The 15,682-nt window shown below is 57.5% G+C and overlaps 2 protein-coding genes across 8 annotated transcripts in view; both read left to right on the forward strand.

The window, feature by feature from the left end:
• The window catches only part of HSPG2 (heparan sulfate proteoglycan 2), a 52,811-nt gene extending 48,035 nt beyond the window's left edge, over positions 1 to 4,776 (forward strand). For all 3 annotated transcript variants that reach the window (XM_082070104.1, XM_082070106.1, XM_082070105.1), the window contains 8 exons: positions 1,448 to 1,570; positions 1,651 to 1,704; positions 1,806 to 1,881; positions 2,772 to 2,850; positions 2,930 to 3,000; positions 3,086 to 3,169; positions 3,250 to 3,353; positions 4,553 to 4,776. In XM_082070104.1, coding sequence (XP_081926230.1) covers positions 1,448 to 1,570; positions 1,651 to 1,704; positions 1,806 to 1,881; positions 2,772 to 2,850; positions 2,930 to 3,000; positions 3,086 to 3,169; positions 3,250 to 3,353; positions 4,553 to 4,716 — 755 coding nt within the window. In that variant the 3' untranslated portion in view covers positions 4,717 to 4,776. The remainder of the gene's footprint in view (positions 1 to 1,447; positions 1,571 to 1,650; positions 1,705 to 1,805; positions 1,882 to 2,771; positions 2,851 to 2,929; positions 3,001 to 3,085; positions 3,170 to 3,249; positions 3,354 to 4,552) is intronic.
• Positions 4,777 to 5,908: 1,132 nt separating this feature from the next.
• The window catches only part of USP48 (ubiquitin specific peptidase 48), a 32,915-nt gene continuing 23,141 nt past the window's right edge, over positions 5,909 to 15,682 (forward strand). For all 5 annotated transcript variants that reach the window (XR_014185790.1, XR_014185791.1, XR_014185792.1 and 2 more), the window contains exons 1-9: positions 5,909 to 6,121; positions 7,183 to 7,303; positions 7,505 to 7,661; positions 8,503 to 8,630; positions 10,769 to 10,893; positions 11,371 to 11,479; positions 12,626 to 12,759; positions 12,969 to 13,051; positions 14,396 to 14,575. Coding sequence is in view for 2 of the 5 variants with exons in the window: in XM_082069881.1 (XP_081926007.1) it covers positions 5,988 to 6,121; positions 7,183 to 7,303; positions 7,505 to 7,661; positions 8,503 to 8,630; positions 10,769 to 10,893; positions 11,371 to 11,479; positions 12,626 to 12,759; positions 12,969 to 13,051; positions 14,396 to 14,575 (1,171 nt within the window). In the remaining 3 variants the exon portion in view is untranslated. The remainder of the gene's footprint in view (positions 6,122 to 7,182; positions 7,304 to 7,504; positions 7,662 to 8,502; positions 8,631 to 10,768; positions 10,894 to 11,370; positions 11,480 to 12,625; positions 12,760 to 12,968; positions 13,052 to 14,395; positions 14,576 to 15,682) is intronic.

The following is a 15,682-nucleotide window of genomic DNA, read 5'->3' on the forward strand; positions in this document are numbered from 1 at the left end:
TGCACGTGGGCTGTGTGTGCATGTGCGCTATATGTGCAAGCTTGTGTGCTGTGCATGCACGTGTGCTGCGTGTGTGCGTGTGCTGTGCATGCAAGCGTGCTGTACGTGCGCATATGAGCACTGTGCATAGAGGTGCTGTGCATTGTGCATTTGCAGGACACGCATGTGCTGTGCGTGCACGTGTGCTGCGTGTGTGTGCTGTGCATGCGTGTGTGCTGTACATGTGCATATGAGCGCTGTGCATAGAGGTGCTGTGCATTGTGCATTTGCAGGATGCGTGTGTGCTGTGCATTCGTATGCAGATTGTGTGTGTGCGCTGCATGTGTTTGCTGTGCACGGGTGCTGTGCATGCGTGTGCCCTGTGCACGCACGTGCTGTGCGTGTACGTATGAGCATTGCGTGTATATGTGCTGTGCGTGCGTGTGCACTGTGCGTGATGCGTTTGCATGGTGCATGCACGTGTGCTGTGCATGTACCACGTGTGCGCATATGCTGCACATGTATGCGGGCTGTGTGCTGGGTGTGTGTTTGCTGTGCACACGTGTGCACTGTGCCTGCACGTGGGAACATACCCTGTCCGTGCCTGTGTGCATGAGTTGTGCACCTGTTGTGCATGCTTGCACACTCTGCATGCACGTGTGCTGTTCATGCGTGTGTGCACACACGTGTCCTGCAAATGCACAATGCGCAGCACATCTATGCACAGTGCTCATATGTGCATGTACAGCACACTTGCATGCACAGCACACGCACACATGCAGTGCTCATATGTGCACGTACAGCACACTTGCATGCACAGCACATGCATGCATGCAGTGCTCATATGCTGTGCATGCAAGTGTGTGCACTGTGCACACGTGCTGTGCATTCACATATGAGCGCTGCACATACATATGCTGTGTGTGCACTGTGCATGGTGGATTTGCAGCATGCATGTGTGTGTTGTGCGTGTACTGCAAGTGTGTACGTGCTGCACGTGCACTGTGGCTGCACGTGTGAGCATTTTGCCAGCGGGTGCATCTGCTGCACACACCCACTGTGTGCGTCTGTCACGCATCTGCAGCGCCTGTGGGTGTGTGTTGTGTGTGAGTGCATTTGGTGCACGTGCAAGGCTGCTGTGCACACCGTGTGCGCCGTTTGCGCGCGGGTGCATCTGCTGCACGTGTGTCTGCGTCTGCTGTGTGGTGCATGCACGTGGTGTGCACGCGTGGGTGCTGTGCACAGGGTTTGCCGTGCACGCGTGTGTGTGGACGTGTACACACCGCACATCCACGTGCAACGTTTGCACGGGTGCGTGGCGTGCACGAGGGTGCACCGTGGGTGCTGTGCGTGCACACACTTCTCGTGTGCGTGCTCACACGTGCATGTGTGTGCAAGAGCACACCAGGGAGGGCAGCAGAGCCTTGCACCCGCCTGTGTCACCCATTGTCACCCTCCGTGTCCCCAGGGCCGCACTGTGAGCAGGAGGAGGACCGCTGCCTGCACCGCAACCCCTGCCTGCACGGCGGCACCTGCAAGGACAACACCTGCCTGTGCCCGCCGGGCTACAGCGGCCCCCTCTGCCAGCACAGTGAGTGGGGGACGCCTGGGGACACTTGGGGACGTGGCGGGGACACATGCCACCCCGTCCCCAATCCCTCTCGCCCACAGATTCAGCGCTGGCGGAGCTGGAGCAGGACTGGCAGGAGGGCAGCGGGGGTGGCGGTAGGTCTCTGCGCCCGTTTTCCCTCCTTTTGCACCCAAAAGTGATGCTGCGGGTGTGACGGGTGGGGGTGCCCCCCCCTTGTTCCCCCTTCTCCCCACAGACGCCCCCGGCCAGTTCAGCGCCGCCTTCCAGGACGGATCGTACCTGGCCCTGCCCGGTCACCTCTTCCCCCGCGGGTGAGTGACAGTGGGGACGGGCACCCCTGAGTGGGTGCTGCACCCTGTCCCGCAGCACTGCACCCCTTCCTGCAGTGTTGCACCCATCGCAGCATTGCACCCAGTGCAGAATTGTGCCCACCGTGGTGTTGTACCCATTGCAGCACTCACATCCTTCCCGGGGTGCTGCACCCTCCCCGCTGAGTTGCACCCTTCCTTCCCTCAGCATTGCACCCTCACCGGGTGCTGCGCCCCTTCCTGCAGCATTGCACCCATTGCCACTTTGCACCCTTCCCCAGGTGCTGCACCCAGAATGGTGTTGAACCCTCCCAGAGTGCTGCACCCATTGCACCCATCCCAGGGTGCTGTGCCCTTCTTGGGGTGCTGCAGCCTTCCCAGGGTGCTGCACCCGTCATGGCTTTGCAACTTGCCAGAGTGCTGCAGCCATTGCACCCTCTTGGAGTGCCACACCTTTCATGGCACTGCACCCAACCCAGGGTGCTGCATCCATTGCATCCATCCCGGGGTGCTGTACCCTTCACAGGGTGCTGCACCCATCATGGTCTTGCATCTTTTCTGGGGCACTGCACCCATTGAGCCACTGCACCCATCCCAGGGTGCTGCACCCATCATGCGTTTGCACCCATTCTGGGGTGCTGCAGCTTTCCCAGGGTGCTGCACCCACTGCACCCATCCCGGGGTGCTGCACCTTTCTTGGGGTGCTGCACCCATAATGGCATTGCAACTTCCCAGGGTGCTGCATCCATTGCACCCATCCCAATGTGCTGCACCCTTCTCATGGTGCTGCATCCATCACGGTCTTGCCCTCTTTCTGGGTGCTGCACCCAGCTCAGGTTGCTGCACCCTTCCCGGGGTGCTGCACCCACCGCACCGTCCCCCTCTCCCCGCAGCCCCCCCGAGGCGCCGGACACCATCGAGCTGGAGCTGCGGACAGACAGCGCCGAGGGGCTGCTGCTGTGGCACGGGGCGGTGAGCAGGGGGACACCAGCGGGAAGGGAACCTCAGGGTGGGAGTCAGGGTGCTCCTCACACCCCCACTGTGCCCGCAGGAGCCCAGCGAGGGCGGCAAAGCCAAAGATTTCATCGGCCTCGGCTTGAAGGACGGACACCTGGTGTTCAGGTCAGCGGGGACACCCAGCGTCACCCCAGGGTGCCCCATGTCACCCAAGGGTGCTCCCCACACTGAGCCTCTCCCACCCCTGCAGCTACCAGCTGGGCAGCGGCGAGGCCACCATCGTCTCTGAAGACCCCATCAACGACGGCGAGTGGCACCGGGTGACGGTGACAAGGTGGGTGGGGTCGGGGAAGGGCCGGGGGGTCGGGGTGCGGTGCTGACGGGTGCTGATGGGTGCTGATGGGTGCTGTGCAGGGAGGGCCGGCGCGGGCGGCTGCAGGTGGATGGGGAGGAGCCAGTGACCGGAGAGTCCCCAGGAACCAACGTCATGGCCAACACCCAAGGCAGCGTCTACGTGGGTACGGTGACACTTGTGGACACAGCGGGGGACATGGGATAGACATGGGATGGGACACGTTGGTGGGACAGGGAATGGGACACAAGATGGGACACAGGGTGGGACATGGAATGGACACGGGATGGGACACAGGCTGGGACATATGGTGGGACACATCATGGACGTGGGATGGACATGAGATGGGACACATGGTGGGACATGGGGTGGGACAAAAGATGGGACACAGGGTGGGACATGGGCTGGGACATGTGGTGGGACAGGGCACAGGGTGAGACACGGGCTGGGACACATGGTGGGACAGGGCACAGGATGGGACATGGGCTGGCTCATGGGAGGGGTGACATGATGGGACTTAGGAGGGGACCCAGGACAGGACACGGGACAGAATGTGGTAAGGGGTGGTGTATGGGAGGGGATACAGGTTGGATGTGGGAGAAGGACACCTGATGGGCTGTAGGACAGGGCACAGGGTTGCCACGGGATGGGACACAGGAGGGGACATGGGACAGGGCATGTGGTGGAAGTAGGAAGGGACATGAGGGGGTCAGGGGGTGGGGACACCTGATGGCACATGGGATGGAACCTGGATGGGACACATGGTGGGACAGGGGACAGGCATGGGGTGGGACAGGGGTTGGACACAGGGTGGGGACATGATGCAGCATGACATGGGACAGACATGGGCAGGGGACACAGGACAGACATGGGGTGGGGATACCTGATGGGACATGACATGGCACATGGGATGGACGTGGAATGTCACATGGGATGGACAGGGGATGGGGACACATGATGGCACATGGGACAGAACCTGGATGTGACACAAGATGGGACACGTGGTGGGACAGGCAGGGGATGGACATGGGGTGGGTTCACCTGATGGGACATGGGGTGGGGACATGATGGGACGTAACCCAGGGGATGGACATGGCGTGGGTTCACCTGGTGGGACATGGGGTGGGGACATGATGGGACGTAACCCAGGGGATGGACATGGCGTGGGTTCACCTGGTGGGACATGACATGGGACATGGGATGGACATGGGGTGGGGACATGATGGGACATGACACGGCACAGGGGACGGACATGGGGTGGGGACATGATGCAACGGGACATGTGATGGACAGGGGCAGGGACACGGGGTGGGACACCAGGTGAGCTCCCACACCCACATGTCCCCCATGTCCCCGTGTCCCCAGGCGGTGCCCCGGACCCCCGCGCTCTGACCGCCGGCAAGTTCAGCTCGGGTGTCACCGGGTGCGTGCGGGGGCTGGTGCTGGCGCCCTCCGGGGCCCCCCCGCACCCCATCGACCTGCAGCACGGCGCGGTGGGGGGGTCCCCCGCCCCCCCCTGCCCCTCCTAACCTTCCCCAAAGTATATTTTGGGGGGAATTTGGCCAATGTTATTATTTTCCAAAAGAAAACCAAAAGCCAGGAGGAAACGGTGCTTCGCTGCCCCGGGGTGACACCGGGGGGGGGGGCCGGGACCCCCAAAAATGTTTACACCCCCCCCACCCCCACCGCATTCCCCCGCCCCCCCCCCGAAACTGTGCAGGGGCGGCCGTGCCGCCTGGTGCCCCCTGGGGTGGCGGTGGGGGGGACGCGAGGGACAATCGGGTGCTGGCGGGGACCCCGCGGGGGGGCAGCATTAAAGGAGCGAGAACCAGCGGCTGTGTCTGTGGGGGCTGCGCCGGGGGGGCATGGGGGATATGGTATGGGGGGTATGGCATAGGTATGGGGTGTTGGGGGGTGTATTATGTGTGGGGGGTGCAGGGGGGATTATGGCGTGGGGGTGTAGGGGGTATGGGATGGAAGGGTTATGGTATAGGGGTGCAAGGATGCATGGTTTGAGGGGTGTATGGTATGGGGGGTGGGGGGTGCTATGGGGGGTGTATGGGTCCCTGAAGGGGGGGTTAGTGGTGGTGTGATATGGGGAGGGGATGGTATAGGGGTTGCTGGGCCGTATGAGGGTGCAGGTGGGTACGGTATGGGGGTCTGGGGGGGTATGAGGGGGCGTGGTATGGGATTCTGGGGGTGTATAGTATGGGGATGCAGAGATGGTATAGAGGGGCTATGGTATGGGGGGGGACTATGGTATGGGGGGTATGGGGGTGTATGCTACGGGGGGTTATGACACGGGGCTATAGGATGGAGTACATATAGTATGTGGAGCAAAGTATGGTATGGGGGCTATGGGGAGGGTGTGGGGCGGGGGTTTGGTATGGGGGCTATGGTGTGGGGTCCGGTATGGACGGTGCGGGAGGGCGGCGGCCGTACGGGGCCCCGGGGACACACGGACACACACACATGGACATACAGACACGCGCACGGACACACGCACTGACACACCGACACACGTTCCCGCGCTCCGCTCGCGCTGTCGGGGTGGGCGGAGCCACCTCCCGCCGGGCGCGCCAGGCCCCGCCCCCAGGCGCGTCGCTCAGGCCCCGCCCAGGCGGTCGCGCGTCGCAGCCCGTTACCGTCAGCGCGTCGCGCTGGGCGCGTCACCAGCCCTGTGACGGCGGCGGCGGCGGCGGCGGGAGGGGCCGGGCGGGACCGGGGCCGCAGCGGAGCTGGGACCCGACCGGAGCGGACGGGCCAGGCCGGGCCCGGGCCGGAGCGGGGGGCGGCGGCCATGGCGCCGCGGCTGCAGCTGGAGAAGGCGGCGTGGCGCTGGACCGAGACGGTGCCGCCCGAGGAGGTGGCGCAGGAGCACATCGAAGCGGCCTATCGCGTCCGGCTGGAGCCCTGCCAGCGCGGCGCCTGCCGGTAACCCCGGACCGCCCGGGCCTTCGCCGCCCTCCCCGGCCCGTGCCCGCGCCCACAGGGGACCCAACCCCCCCACCCCCTGTCTGGGCTCCTCCGTTCCCTCCTCTGGGCCCGCACCCCCCGGGCTGGGGGTCCCCACGTCCCTCCCGTGAGGCTGGGGAAGCTCCGCGCCCTTTCAGGACCCCCCCCTATCCCCTTCTTAGGGACCCCACACACCCTTTTCTTTGGGACCCCCATTCCCCAGGATTGTGGGGGCCCCTCTCCCTGCTTGGATCCCCAGATATAGAGGACCCCCCCGAGGTTGTGGGGGACCCCTCTATGTATCTGGCTTTCTAGGTATTGGGGACCCCCCCCAGGGTTGTGGGTGATCTGTCTCTGTGCCTGGCACCCCAGATTTAGGGAACACCCCCCTGGGGTTCTGTTGGGTCCCTCTTCATATCCAGCTGCCCAAATATAGGGACCTCCAGGGGTTATGGGGGACCCTTTTTTCTGCCTGGCTTCCCAGGTATTGGGGATCCCCTGAGCATTGTGGGTGACCTCTCTCTGTGCCTGGCTTCCCAAATATAGGGGATCCCCCCAGGGTTGTGGTGGGTCCCTTTTTTTACCTGGTTTCCCAATTATAGGGACCCCCTGGGGTTGTGGGGGACCCTTCTCTCTACCTGGCTTCCCAGGTATTGGGGACCCCCCCTGGGATTGTGGGTGTTCTTCCTGTCTGTGCCTGACACCCCAGATTTTGGGAGAACCCCCGCAGGCTTGTGTTGGGTTCTTACCTGGCTCCCCAAGTATAGGTTCCCCCACAGGGTTGTGGGGGCCACTGTCCCACCTGGCTCCCCAGGGACAATCCTGGGTCCTGTACTTTACGCGGGGTGCCCCTTTTTTCTCCCCCTTTATTTCTCCTTGTTTGTCCATAACCACCATTTTTGGGAGGTGTGGGACACCCATATCCCACCCCACCCCTTCTGTTTAGCATTATGGGGTCCCCCTTGTCCTCACCCCCCCCAAAAATGGACAAGAGCGTCCCTTGGGTGATGGTGACAGCCGTGGCGGTGCTGGTTCTGCAGGAGGAACTGCCGGGGGAACCCCAACTGCCTGGTGGGCATCGGGGAGCACGTCTGGCTGGGCGAGATCGACGAGAACAGCTTCCACAACATTGACGACCCCAACTGCGAGCGCCGCAAGAAGGTAGGAGCCCCAAAAAAACCATCCTCTGCCATTCCCACTCCTTGTGGGGGATGATGCGGACAAGGGGGGTGACACCTCGCGTCCCCCTGCAGCCGCAGAGTTTGGGACGCGCTGTTTGTACGAGCGGCGTTTCCCCAGCTGCTGGATTTCTCTTTGCTCCTCGGCAGCGGCGAGTGACGATTATTTTCTCTCTCACGGCAGAACGCGTTCGTGGGCTTAACGAACCTCGGCGCCACGTGCTACGTCAACACTTTCTTGCAGATGTGGTTTCTTAACTTGGAGCTCCGGCAAGCCCTCTACTTGTGTCCCAGCACCTGCAGCATGCTGGCGACCGGAGAGGGCATCCCGAGCGACAAAGGTGGGTGGAAGGCAGTCTGCTGCCAACGGGAGCTGTTTTGCTCCTTTTCTCCTAAAATTCTATGCGTTTTATGGCAACGTCTATTGGGAGAATCGATGGGTGAAGCTACAGCCGCCCCTCCCCTCTCCATGGTGGCGTTTTTGAGTCCATCACCCGCCTTTGGGAACAAACCATCCGAGTTTTTTCTTAAATCAGTTGAAAAATCCCGTTTGGGTTTGTTTCTTACTGGGCTGCTTCCCAAATTGGTTCCCAGTGTAACGATGGTGCTGCGGTAGAAGCACATGGGCTGGGGCTGATCTGCGCTTCTGCGGAGCCAAAATCATCGCATCGCAGGGCAAAAATTTAGGTTTCTAGTACAAATGAGGCTCCCAGTGCCCTCAGAGTGGACACACTGGGCTCAGTGATTTACCTTTGGGTAAATGGTATAGCGCTATAGGTGCCCTCTCCATCAGGGCAGCTGCCTGATTTATTCTGTTTTTACAGTATTTTTAAATGACATCCTGCTGTTTAGGGTAAATAAGAAGCTGTTGCTACGGGATAATCGTTGCCTGCTGCTGAAACCATTCACTTGCAGCTCACGCGTGGCACTGTGGGATATTTATGGCTGGATTCGATGACTTTAAGGTTTTTTTCCAACCTAATTGATTCTGTGATATTTGACTTTGCTGTCATCGCTGACATGAGCCACTTCAGTTTTAACAGTACTTTAAAACAGCTTCAAAAAATCATATTTATAATCGTTAAACTTAGCCTTACGGAGGAATAACGAGCAATTACTTGGAAGGATTGTCTCTTGCCTCAAATAATTTGCTGTAACTCGCGCAACTGGTTGTTTTCGCAGACTACGAGCCCCAGACGATCTGCGAGCACCTGCAGTACCTGTTCGCCTTGCTGCAGAACAGCAAGCGCCGCTACATCGACCCCTCCGGCTTCGTCAAGGCTCTGGGGCTGGACACGGGGCAGCAGCAGGTGGGCGTGAGGCGCGTCCTGCCCGGGATTGCGTCCTTTAAAGCAGCCTGAAACTGCCCTTTTTTGGGTTATTTTAGCATTTCCTGAGCTGGGTTCTGCACGGTGCAGACACAAAGTTGTGTTCAGGGACGTCCCGTTGGTGCCGGAGGTCAGGGGGAGCCCAGGGAAGTCAGGGAGAGCTTAGGGAGGGCAGGGAGAGCACAAGGGGCTTAGGGGGAGCTGAAGGAAGTTAGGGGGATGCTAGGGGGTCAAGGGGAGCCCGGGGGGGTGGTTAGGAGGGGCTTAGGGAGGTCAGGGAGAGCACAAGGGCTTCAGGGGGAGCTGAAGGAAGGTGGGGGGATCGCAGGGAGGGTCAGGGAGAGTTTAGGGAGGTCAGGGGGGGTCAGGGAGAGCTTAGGGAGGTCAGGGAGAGCACAAGGGCTTCAGGGGGAGCTGAAGGAAGGTGGGGGGATCGCAGGGAGGGTCAGGGAGAGTTTAGGGAGGTCGAGGGGGTCAGGGAATGCTTAGGGAGGTCAGGAGGGGCTGAGGGAGGTCAGGGAGAGCACCAGAGGTTCGGGAGGAGCCCAGGGGAATAGGGGGAGCTGAAGGAAGTTGGGGGGGAGCCCAGGGGTGTCAAGTGGGGCTGAGAGAGGTCAAGGAGAGCCCAGGGGGAGTCCATGGGGAGCTGAGGGAGGTCAGGGAGAGTCTGAGGGTGTCAGGGGGAGCCCAGGTGTGTCAGGAGGGGCTGAGAGAGGTTGGGGGGTCTGGAGGGGCTGGGGGAGGTCAGGAGGAGCCCAAGAGGAGACAGTGGGGGTCAAGGGGAGCTGCGGGAAGATGGGGGGCACCCAGTGAGGTGAGGGGGAGCCTGGTGAGGTCAAAAGGAGCCCAGGGGGTCAGGAAGAGCCCAGGGAGGTCAGGGAGAGGCCAGGGGGGTCCAGAGGGGCCCAGAGAGGTCAGGTGAGTCTGGGGGAGGTTATGGGGAGCTGAGAGAGGTCAGGAGGAGTCTGGGGGTGTCCGGGGGAGCCCAAGGGCATCAGGAGGGACTGAGGGAGGTCAGGGGGAGGTGAGGCAAGTTGTGGGGAGCCCAGGGAGGCCAAAAGGAGCTCAGGTGGGTCAGGGGGAGCCAAGGGAAGTCAGGGGGAGTCTGGTGGGATCAGGGAGATCCCAGAGGGGCCCAGGGGGTTCAGGGGGAACCCGGAGTGTCAGAAGGGGCTGAGGGAGGTTGGATGGAGCCAGGGGAGGCCAGGAGGAGCCTGGGAGCGATGGGAGCGGTTGTTAGCGGCTGATGAACCCCGGCACTGTGCAGGGTGGGAGCTGAATCTGCCTGGAGGGCCTTTTGGCAGGTGCTTTATGGGCTGCTCCTCCCTGGTGAGTGGTTCAGGGGCTGAAGAAACCTGGTGGGGCCAGCAGACATTTGTTGGGGTCACTGGGAGCCAGCCAAGGTCCAACACGAGCGTGTGGGGCAGGGAAAGGGTGGTCAGAGAGGGGCGAGCGCTGCAGCCGGCTCTGCGGGCTCAGGGGAAGGACACGGCTTGAAAATCCGCTTGGAGAAGTCAGAGGAGGTTGTTGGGGGAAGAGCCCGAGCGCTGGCCTGTGTTTCCTTGGGAGGACACGGTTACTGCCGGCTGGTGACACTACAGGACAGCTGAGAGAGGCCACAACCTGTTTGTTTTCAGAAGTGGAGAGCGAAGGAGCACCAGGGTGGGAGAGAAAAGCCTTGAGATGAGCTTGGGGAAGCTCCCGAGCAGTACAAGGCGGCGGGGAAAAATCCACTTCTCATTTTTAGGCTGTTTTTGTTTTTCATCTCACCCATAACACAAGCAAGGGCAGCTCGTATTGCACACTGAGCTTTGCAAAACCAGCGTTAACGGGACAGAAAGCTCTGCAGGAGGGTATTTTTTCCTTCCAGCGCTCTGCGAGGAGCGGGACAGGAGTCAAAGCACCCGGCGCAGCTGGCCCGGAGCCACGTGAACTCACACCAGGGGCCTCACGCTCATTTTAGCCAAATTCCTCTTTTTCTTTAGTCCTCCCGACTGGTCTTTTTTCTATTCCGAGCACGACGCAGCCCGTGTGTAAAGCTGTGGGTAATTTGCAGTAAATTAGCGACAAGGTTGTGATTGGGCTTTGTGCGGCTTGTTAACTTCGACTTTCTCTCCTAGGACGCCCAGGAGTTTTCCAAGCTGTTCATGTCGCTGCTGGAGGATACTTTATCGAAACAAAAAAACCCAGATGTTCGCAACATAGTGCAAAAGCAGTTTTGTGGGGAGTATGCCTACGTCACGGTGTAAGTGTTTGGTCTTTGGGAGGAACATTTCTGTAAATATTTAAACATTTTAGAACAATTTGAGGGGGGGAAGAGCCCTCCTAAGAGCTTGAGCAGGCAGGTAAGCTTTGCTGCAACTTTTTTCAGGTGTTGCCATTTTAGTCATTTCCTAAAAATGCACCAATTAAACCTGCAAGTGAGTTAATGGAGCGTAAAGTCCAGATAAACAGAGCGCTCAGGTGTCGCGTTTGCATTCCTGCATTCTCCAAAAATCACATAAAATGATGTACGTGAATTGTAAGCAAGCGCTTCTGTGTTTCGTGGTAGATGCTGTTATACCTTGCGGAGTTGTCGTGGTGATGTGAACCGCGTTAATTCCAACTTAACTTCTTCTCCTGGTTTTATAGCTCAAAGAGTCGTTTCCTAATGGCTGGGGAGTTCAGACACACGAACCTCATGTGGTTTAGTCTTTGTTTCTGTCTTTATTTTTAATCCTAGCTGCAACCAGTGTGGCAGGGAGTCCAAACTCATGTCTAAATTTTACGAGCTGGAGTTAAACATCCAAGGGCACAAGCAGCTGACAGACTGTATCACGGAATTTCTTAAGGTACGAGCTCGACGGGTTTTGAGTCCTGCTGTTCTTAGCAAGGTGTTTTAATCCTTTTCTTCAATCAACAGCCTCTGAGGTTGATATTGGAGCAAAAAGACAGTTGTCTCACATGCACACAAAAGGAAATGTGGGTTTTTTCCAGACAACGAGGACTGAGTCATGGAGCAGCTCCAGGCCACCGGAGGGTAGCACACGCGCGTGTTACGGCTTTAAAAAGCGCTTGTTTAGTTAAAATCCTTTCCCAGCAAAGATGGGGAAACGTCTGATGAACACTCCTCATGTCCTTTTCCTGGGTGACACCAGCAGAGCGGCCGCTTTTTGCGTTTTCTCTATCTGTGCTCATCTGCATAGCAACAGGAGACATTCCCGCTCTGAAACATGCTCTCAAAAATACTCGGGAGGGCCAGAATAGCTGTGGGAACAGCTGCAAGTACTCTTAATTCCGCTTGGAAAATTTGCCTAGATCTCCAGTTAAGACGCATTAAAGGTTCGAGGCGTGGATTCAACTACAAATATTTAGGGCAGAACTAACCCCAACCGTGACTCTGCACCTGAGCTGTTGGGCAGCGGCTTCGCAGCCGCGCTGGGCAAACCGGTCACTCCGCTTGCCATGAAAAAGGTTTGCATTAAAATCCTGAAACTTCAGGTTTGGCCGCTCCTCCTCGGAGTGAAACACCCGCCGACCTTGTCTGGGGCAGCTGGAATTCTCCTCTGGCCTAATCCTGCCCTTAGATCTACTTGGGCGTAGACAACGACTCTTCCAAGGTGGCAGTTGTTTGGCTGAGCACAGAGGATTGTAGTTTCCAGGCTTTACATTAACTTGGGCCATGTGAGCTCGTAAAAGGGCTGTTTAATTATTTTCTTTTTCCATTAGTGTAAACTCAGTCAAAAGGAGAGCAAACCAAGTCATGTAAGCCCAAGATTCGGCCTAAAATATTCCTTGAGGTGCGAGCAACCGTGCTGTAAAGCGCATTTATTACCACACATTTTTAACCAAGGAATTATTTTGGAAAGCAACTGGGTAGAGATTTAAGCAGTTAAAACAACTTCCGTGCTTTTGAGTCTCATAGTTGCATAGTTTAGGCTGTTTTCAGAGAGAACCTCTTCTCAAGATGTTCCTTTTCGCTCTCGCTCCCTCCCCAGGAAGAAAAATTAGAAGGGGACAATCGTTACTTCTGTGAAACGTGTCAGAGTAAGCAGAACGCCACGAGGAAGATCAGGCTGCTGAGCCTTCCCTGCACCCTCAACCTGCAGCTCATGCGTTTCGTGTTCGACAGGTGAGACTTGGGGAGTCGCCTGCTCTGCTTTTCCTGCCTCTGGTTTGAGAGGCTGAGGCTCGAGCGCGTGTGTGAGCTGCTCTGGGGACGCAGGGTGGGATGGACGGGGGTATTTTGGGATGGACGGGGGTATTTTGGGATGGATGGGGGTATTTTGAGATGGGAACACTTCTTATTGTCCCCTGAATTGAAGCTTTGCCTCTGCACAGACAAACTGGCCATAAGAAAAAACTCAACACCTACATCGGCTTCTCCGAGCTGCTCGACATGGAGCCTTTTATGGAACAAAAAAGTAAGTTTTGTGCATTGCATTTCCTTATTTATTGTTGTTTTGGAACAGGCTGCCCGGGGCAGTGGTGGAGTCGCCGTCCCTGGAGAGGTTTAAAAGGCATTTAGACGAGGTTCTTATGGACACGGCTTAGTGCTAGAGTTATGGTTGGACTCGATGATCCTGAGGGTCAGTTCCAACTGAAATGATTCTATGATTCTAACTTCACTCACCCCCCCTCAGCCGATGAGAGGACATCTCCTCTCAATCCTCTTCTTGGCAAAAAATTGCATCAAGAGTTGTTTGAGGGAACAGAGTGACTATCAGTGAGTTTGCTGATGACACCAAGCTGGGAGGAGTGGCTGACACTGGAAGCTGTGCTGCCATCAGAGACCTGGACAGGCTGGAGAGCTGGGCGGGGAGAAATTTAATGAAATAGAACAAGGGCAAGTGTAGAGTCTTGAATCTGGGCAGGAACAACCCCAGGTTCCAGTGTAAGTTGGGGAATGACCTGTTAGAGAGCAGTGTAGGGGAAAGGGACCTGGGGGTCCTGGGAACAGCAGGATGACCATGAGCCAGCACTGGGCCCTTGTGGCCAGGAAGCCAATGGGACCTGGGGTGGGTTAGAAGGGGGGGGTCAGTAGGTCAGAGAGGTTCTCCTGCCCCTCTGCTCTGCCCTGGGGAGACCACACCTGGAATCTTGTGTCCAGCTGTGGCCCCTCAGCTCCAGCAGGACAGGGAACTGCTGGAGAGAGCCCAGCGCAGCCACCAAGATGCTGGAGGGAGTGGAGCATCTCCCGTGTGAGGAAAGGCTGAGGGAGCTGGGGCTCTGGAGCTGGACAAGAGGAGACTGAGGGGGGACTCATTCCTGGGGATCAAGATGGAAAGGGGGAGTGTCAGGAGGATGGAGCCAGGCTCTTCTGGTGACAACCAGTGACAGGACAAGGGGCAATGGGTGCAAACTGGAACACAGGAGGTTCCACTGAAAGATGAGAAGAAACTTGTTCCCGGTGAGGGTGTCAGAGCCTGGCCCAGGCTGCCCAGGGGGGTTGTGGAGTCTCCTTCTGTGCAGACATTCCAACCCGCCTGGACACCTTCCTGTGTAACCTCATCTGGGTGTTCCTGCTCCATGGGGGGATTGCACTGGATGAGCTTTCCAGGGCCCTTCAACCCCTGACACTCTGGGATTCTGTGAAGCCTCATTAAGTGCGTTGTGGAAGCCCCAACCTGCTTAGCGAGGTCTTAGAGAGATGCGAGTTTGCATGTAACCTTTATCCGCTGCTTTGTGAAAAAACTCAGCACTAGGAAAGAAAACAAAACGTGTGCTTTTTGATGCCGAGCACTGTGTAACCGCTGCTCTCCTCCCAGACGGCGTCTACGTGTACGAACTCAGCGCCGTCCTCATCCACCGCGGCGTGAGCGCCTACTCGGGGCACTACATCGCCCACGTGAAGGACCCGCAGACGGGCGAGTGGTACAAGTTCAACGACGAGGACATCGAGAAGATGGAGGGGAAGAAACTGCAGCTGGGGATTGAGGAAGATCTAGGTAAAACCTTTAAGTTGTGAGTGCCCTTTTAAAATCTCTTTTCCCCCAAAAAACACAGCGGCTGAACACGCGGAGGCACTGACGCTCTGGAAGCCGCTCCTCCGCGTGCTGTCACGTTTCAGTAATGTGTGAAACAGCAGTTCTGCTAATTGCAGGCAGATTTTCGGCGTTTGGGCCCATGTGAGTGTGTATTTCTCTCGCCTGGCACGTGACAGATAAAACGCTGATAACACGGGCAGCGGTCGCCTATCGGGACAGAGCAGGCGAGTCGCCGCTTCCTCGTCCCGTGTGCCAAAGGAGGCTCAGGAGCAGATAACGAGACAACTTTCAGCTTCCTTAACATGTTTTGGTTTTATTTTCGCTGTGGGGTTAGATGTGGAGCTGGTGAAGAGTCTCTGTAAAAAGAATCTTGATCCAAATAACAGCTTGGACGCCAAAATTGCCTTTTTATTTTGCCCTTGTTACTTTTCCTTCACTCTCTTCTGTTTTACCGCTATCACCTCGTCTTGTGCCAGGGAATCAAAACCCTGTCCCGGAATGTTATTTAAAGCAGTTCAGCTTTACATTGGCATTTTGAGTGCTCGGATTTGCAGTCGCCCGGTGTTTCTTAGCACAGGACGCTTTGCGGGATTGGGAAATAAAGACATTAATGCCAGAAATTCCCCTTAGAGTGCAAACGACCCATTCCCAGAAGCACCAGCACACCAGGGCGCTCGCACTTTGCCGCAGTCGGACTTTCTGAGACGTCGCTTTTCTTTAAAGCACCTTTAAGTAGCAGCTTAATGAAAAGACACCCTCCGATTATATTTTCTCGCTTGTAAAGCCACTTGAGCAAGCGTGGGGCATTTCCCTCCCTCTCCTGTTTCCTTCCCTGCACGACACCGCTTCGTTTTCACTTTTTTTGCTAATAAACACCTTGCGTTTCATCACGACGCCCTTAAACGCCAGAGCAGCATTATCATCCTGTTAATGTTTGACTCCCGCTTGCCTGCAACCAGATCATGAAGCTGGTTTGACATCTAGCGGCGTAAGACAGAAAAATAAGCCCAAAAAGGAAATAAAGCCTCCGAAGCTTTGCTTTTTAACCTCCCGAGTCACCCAGTGTCG

Source organism: Streptopelia decaocto (assembly GCF_964273445.1).
Source record: "Streptopelia decaocto genome assembly, chromosome: 20".
In the NCBI taxonomy this organism is placed as follows: domain Eukaryota; kingdom Metazoa; phylum Chordata; class Aves; order Columbiformes; family Columbidae; genus Streptopelia; species Streptopelia decaocto.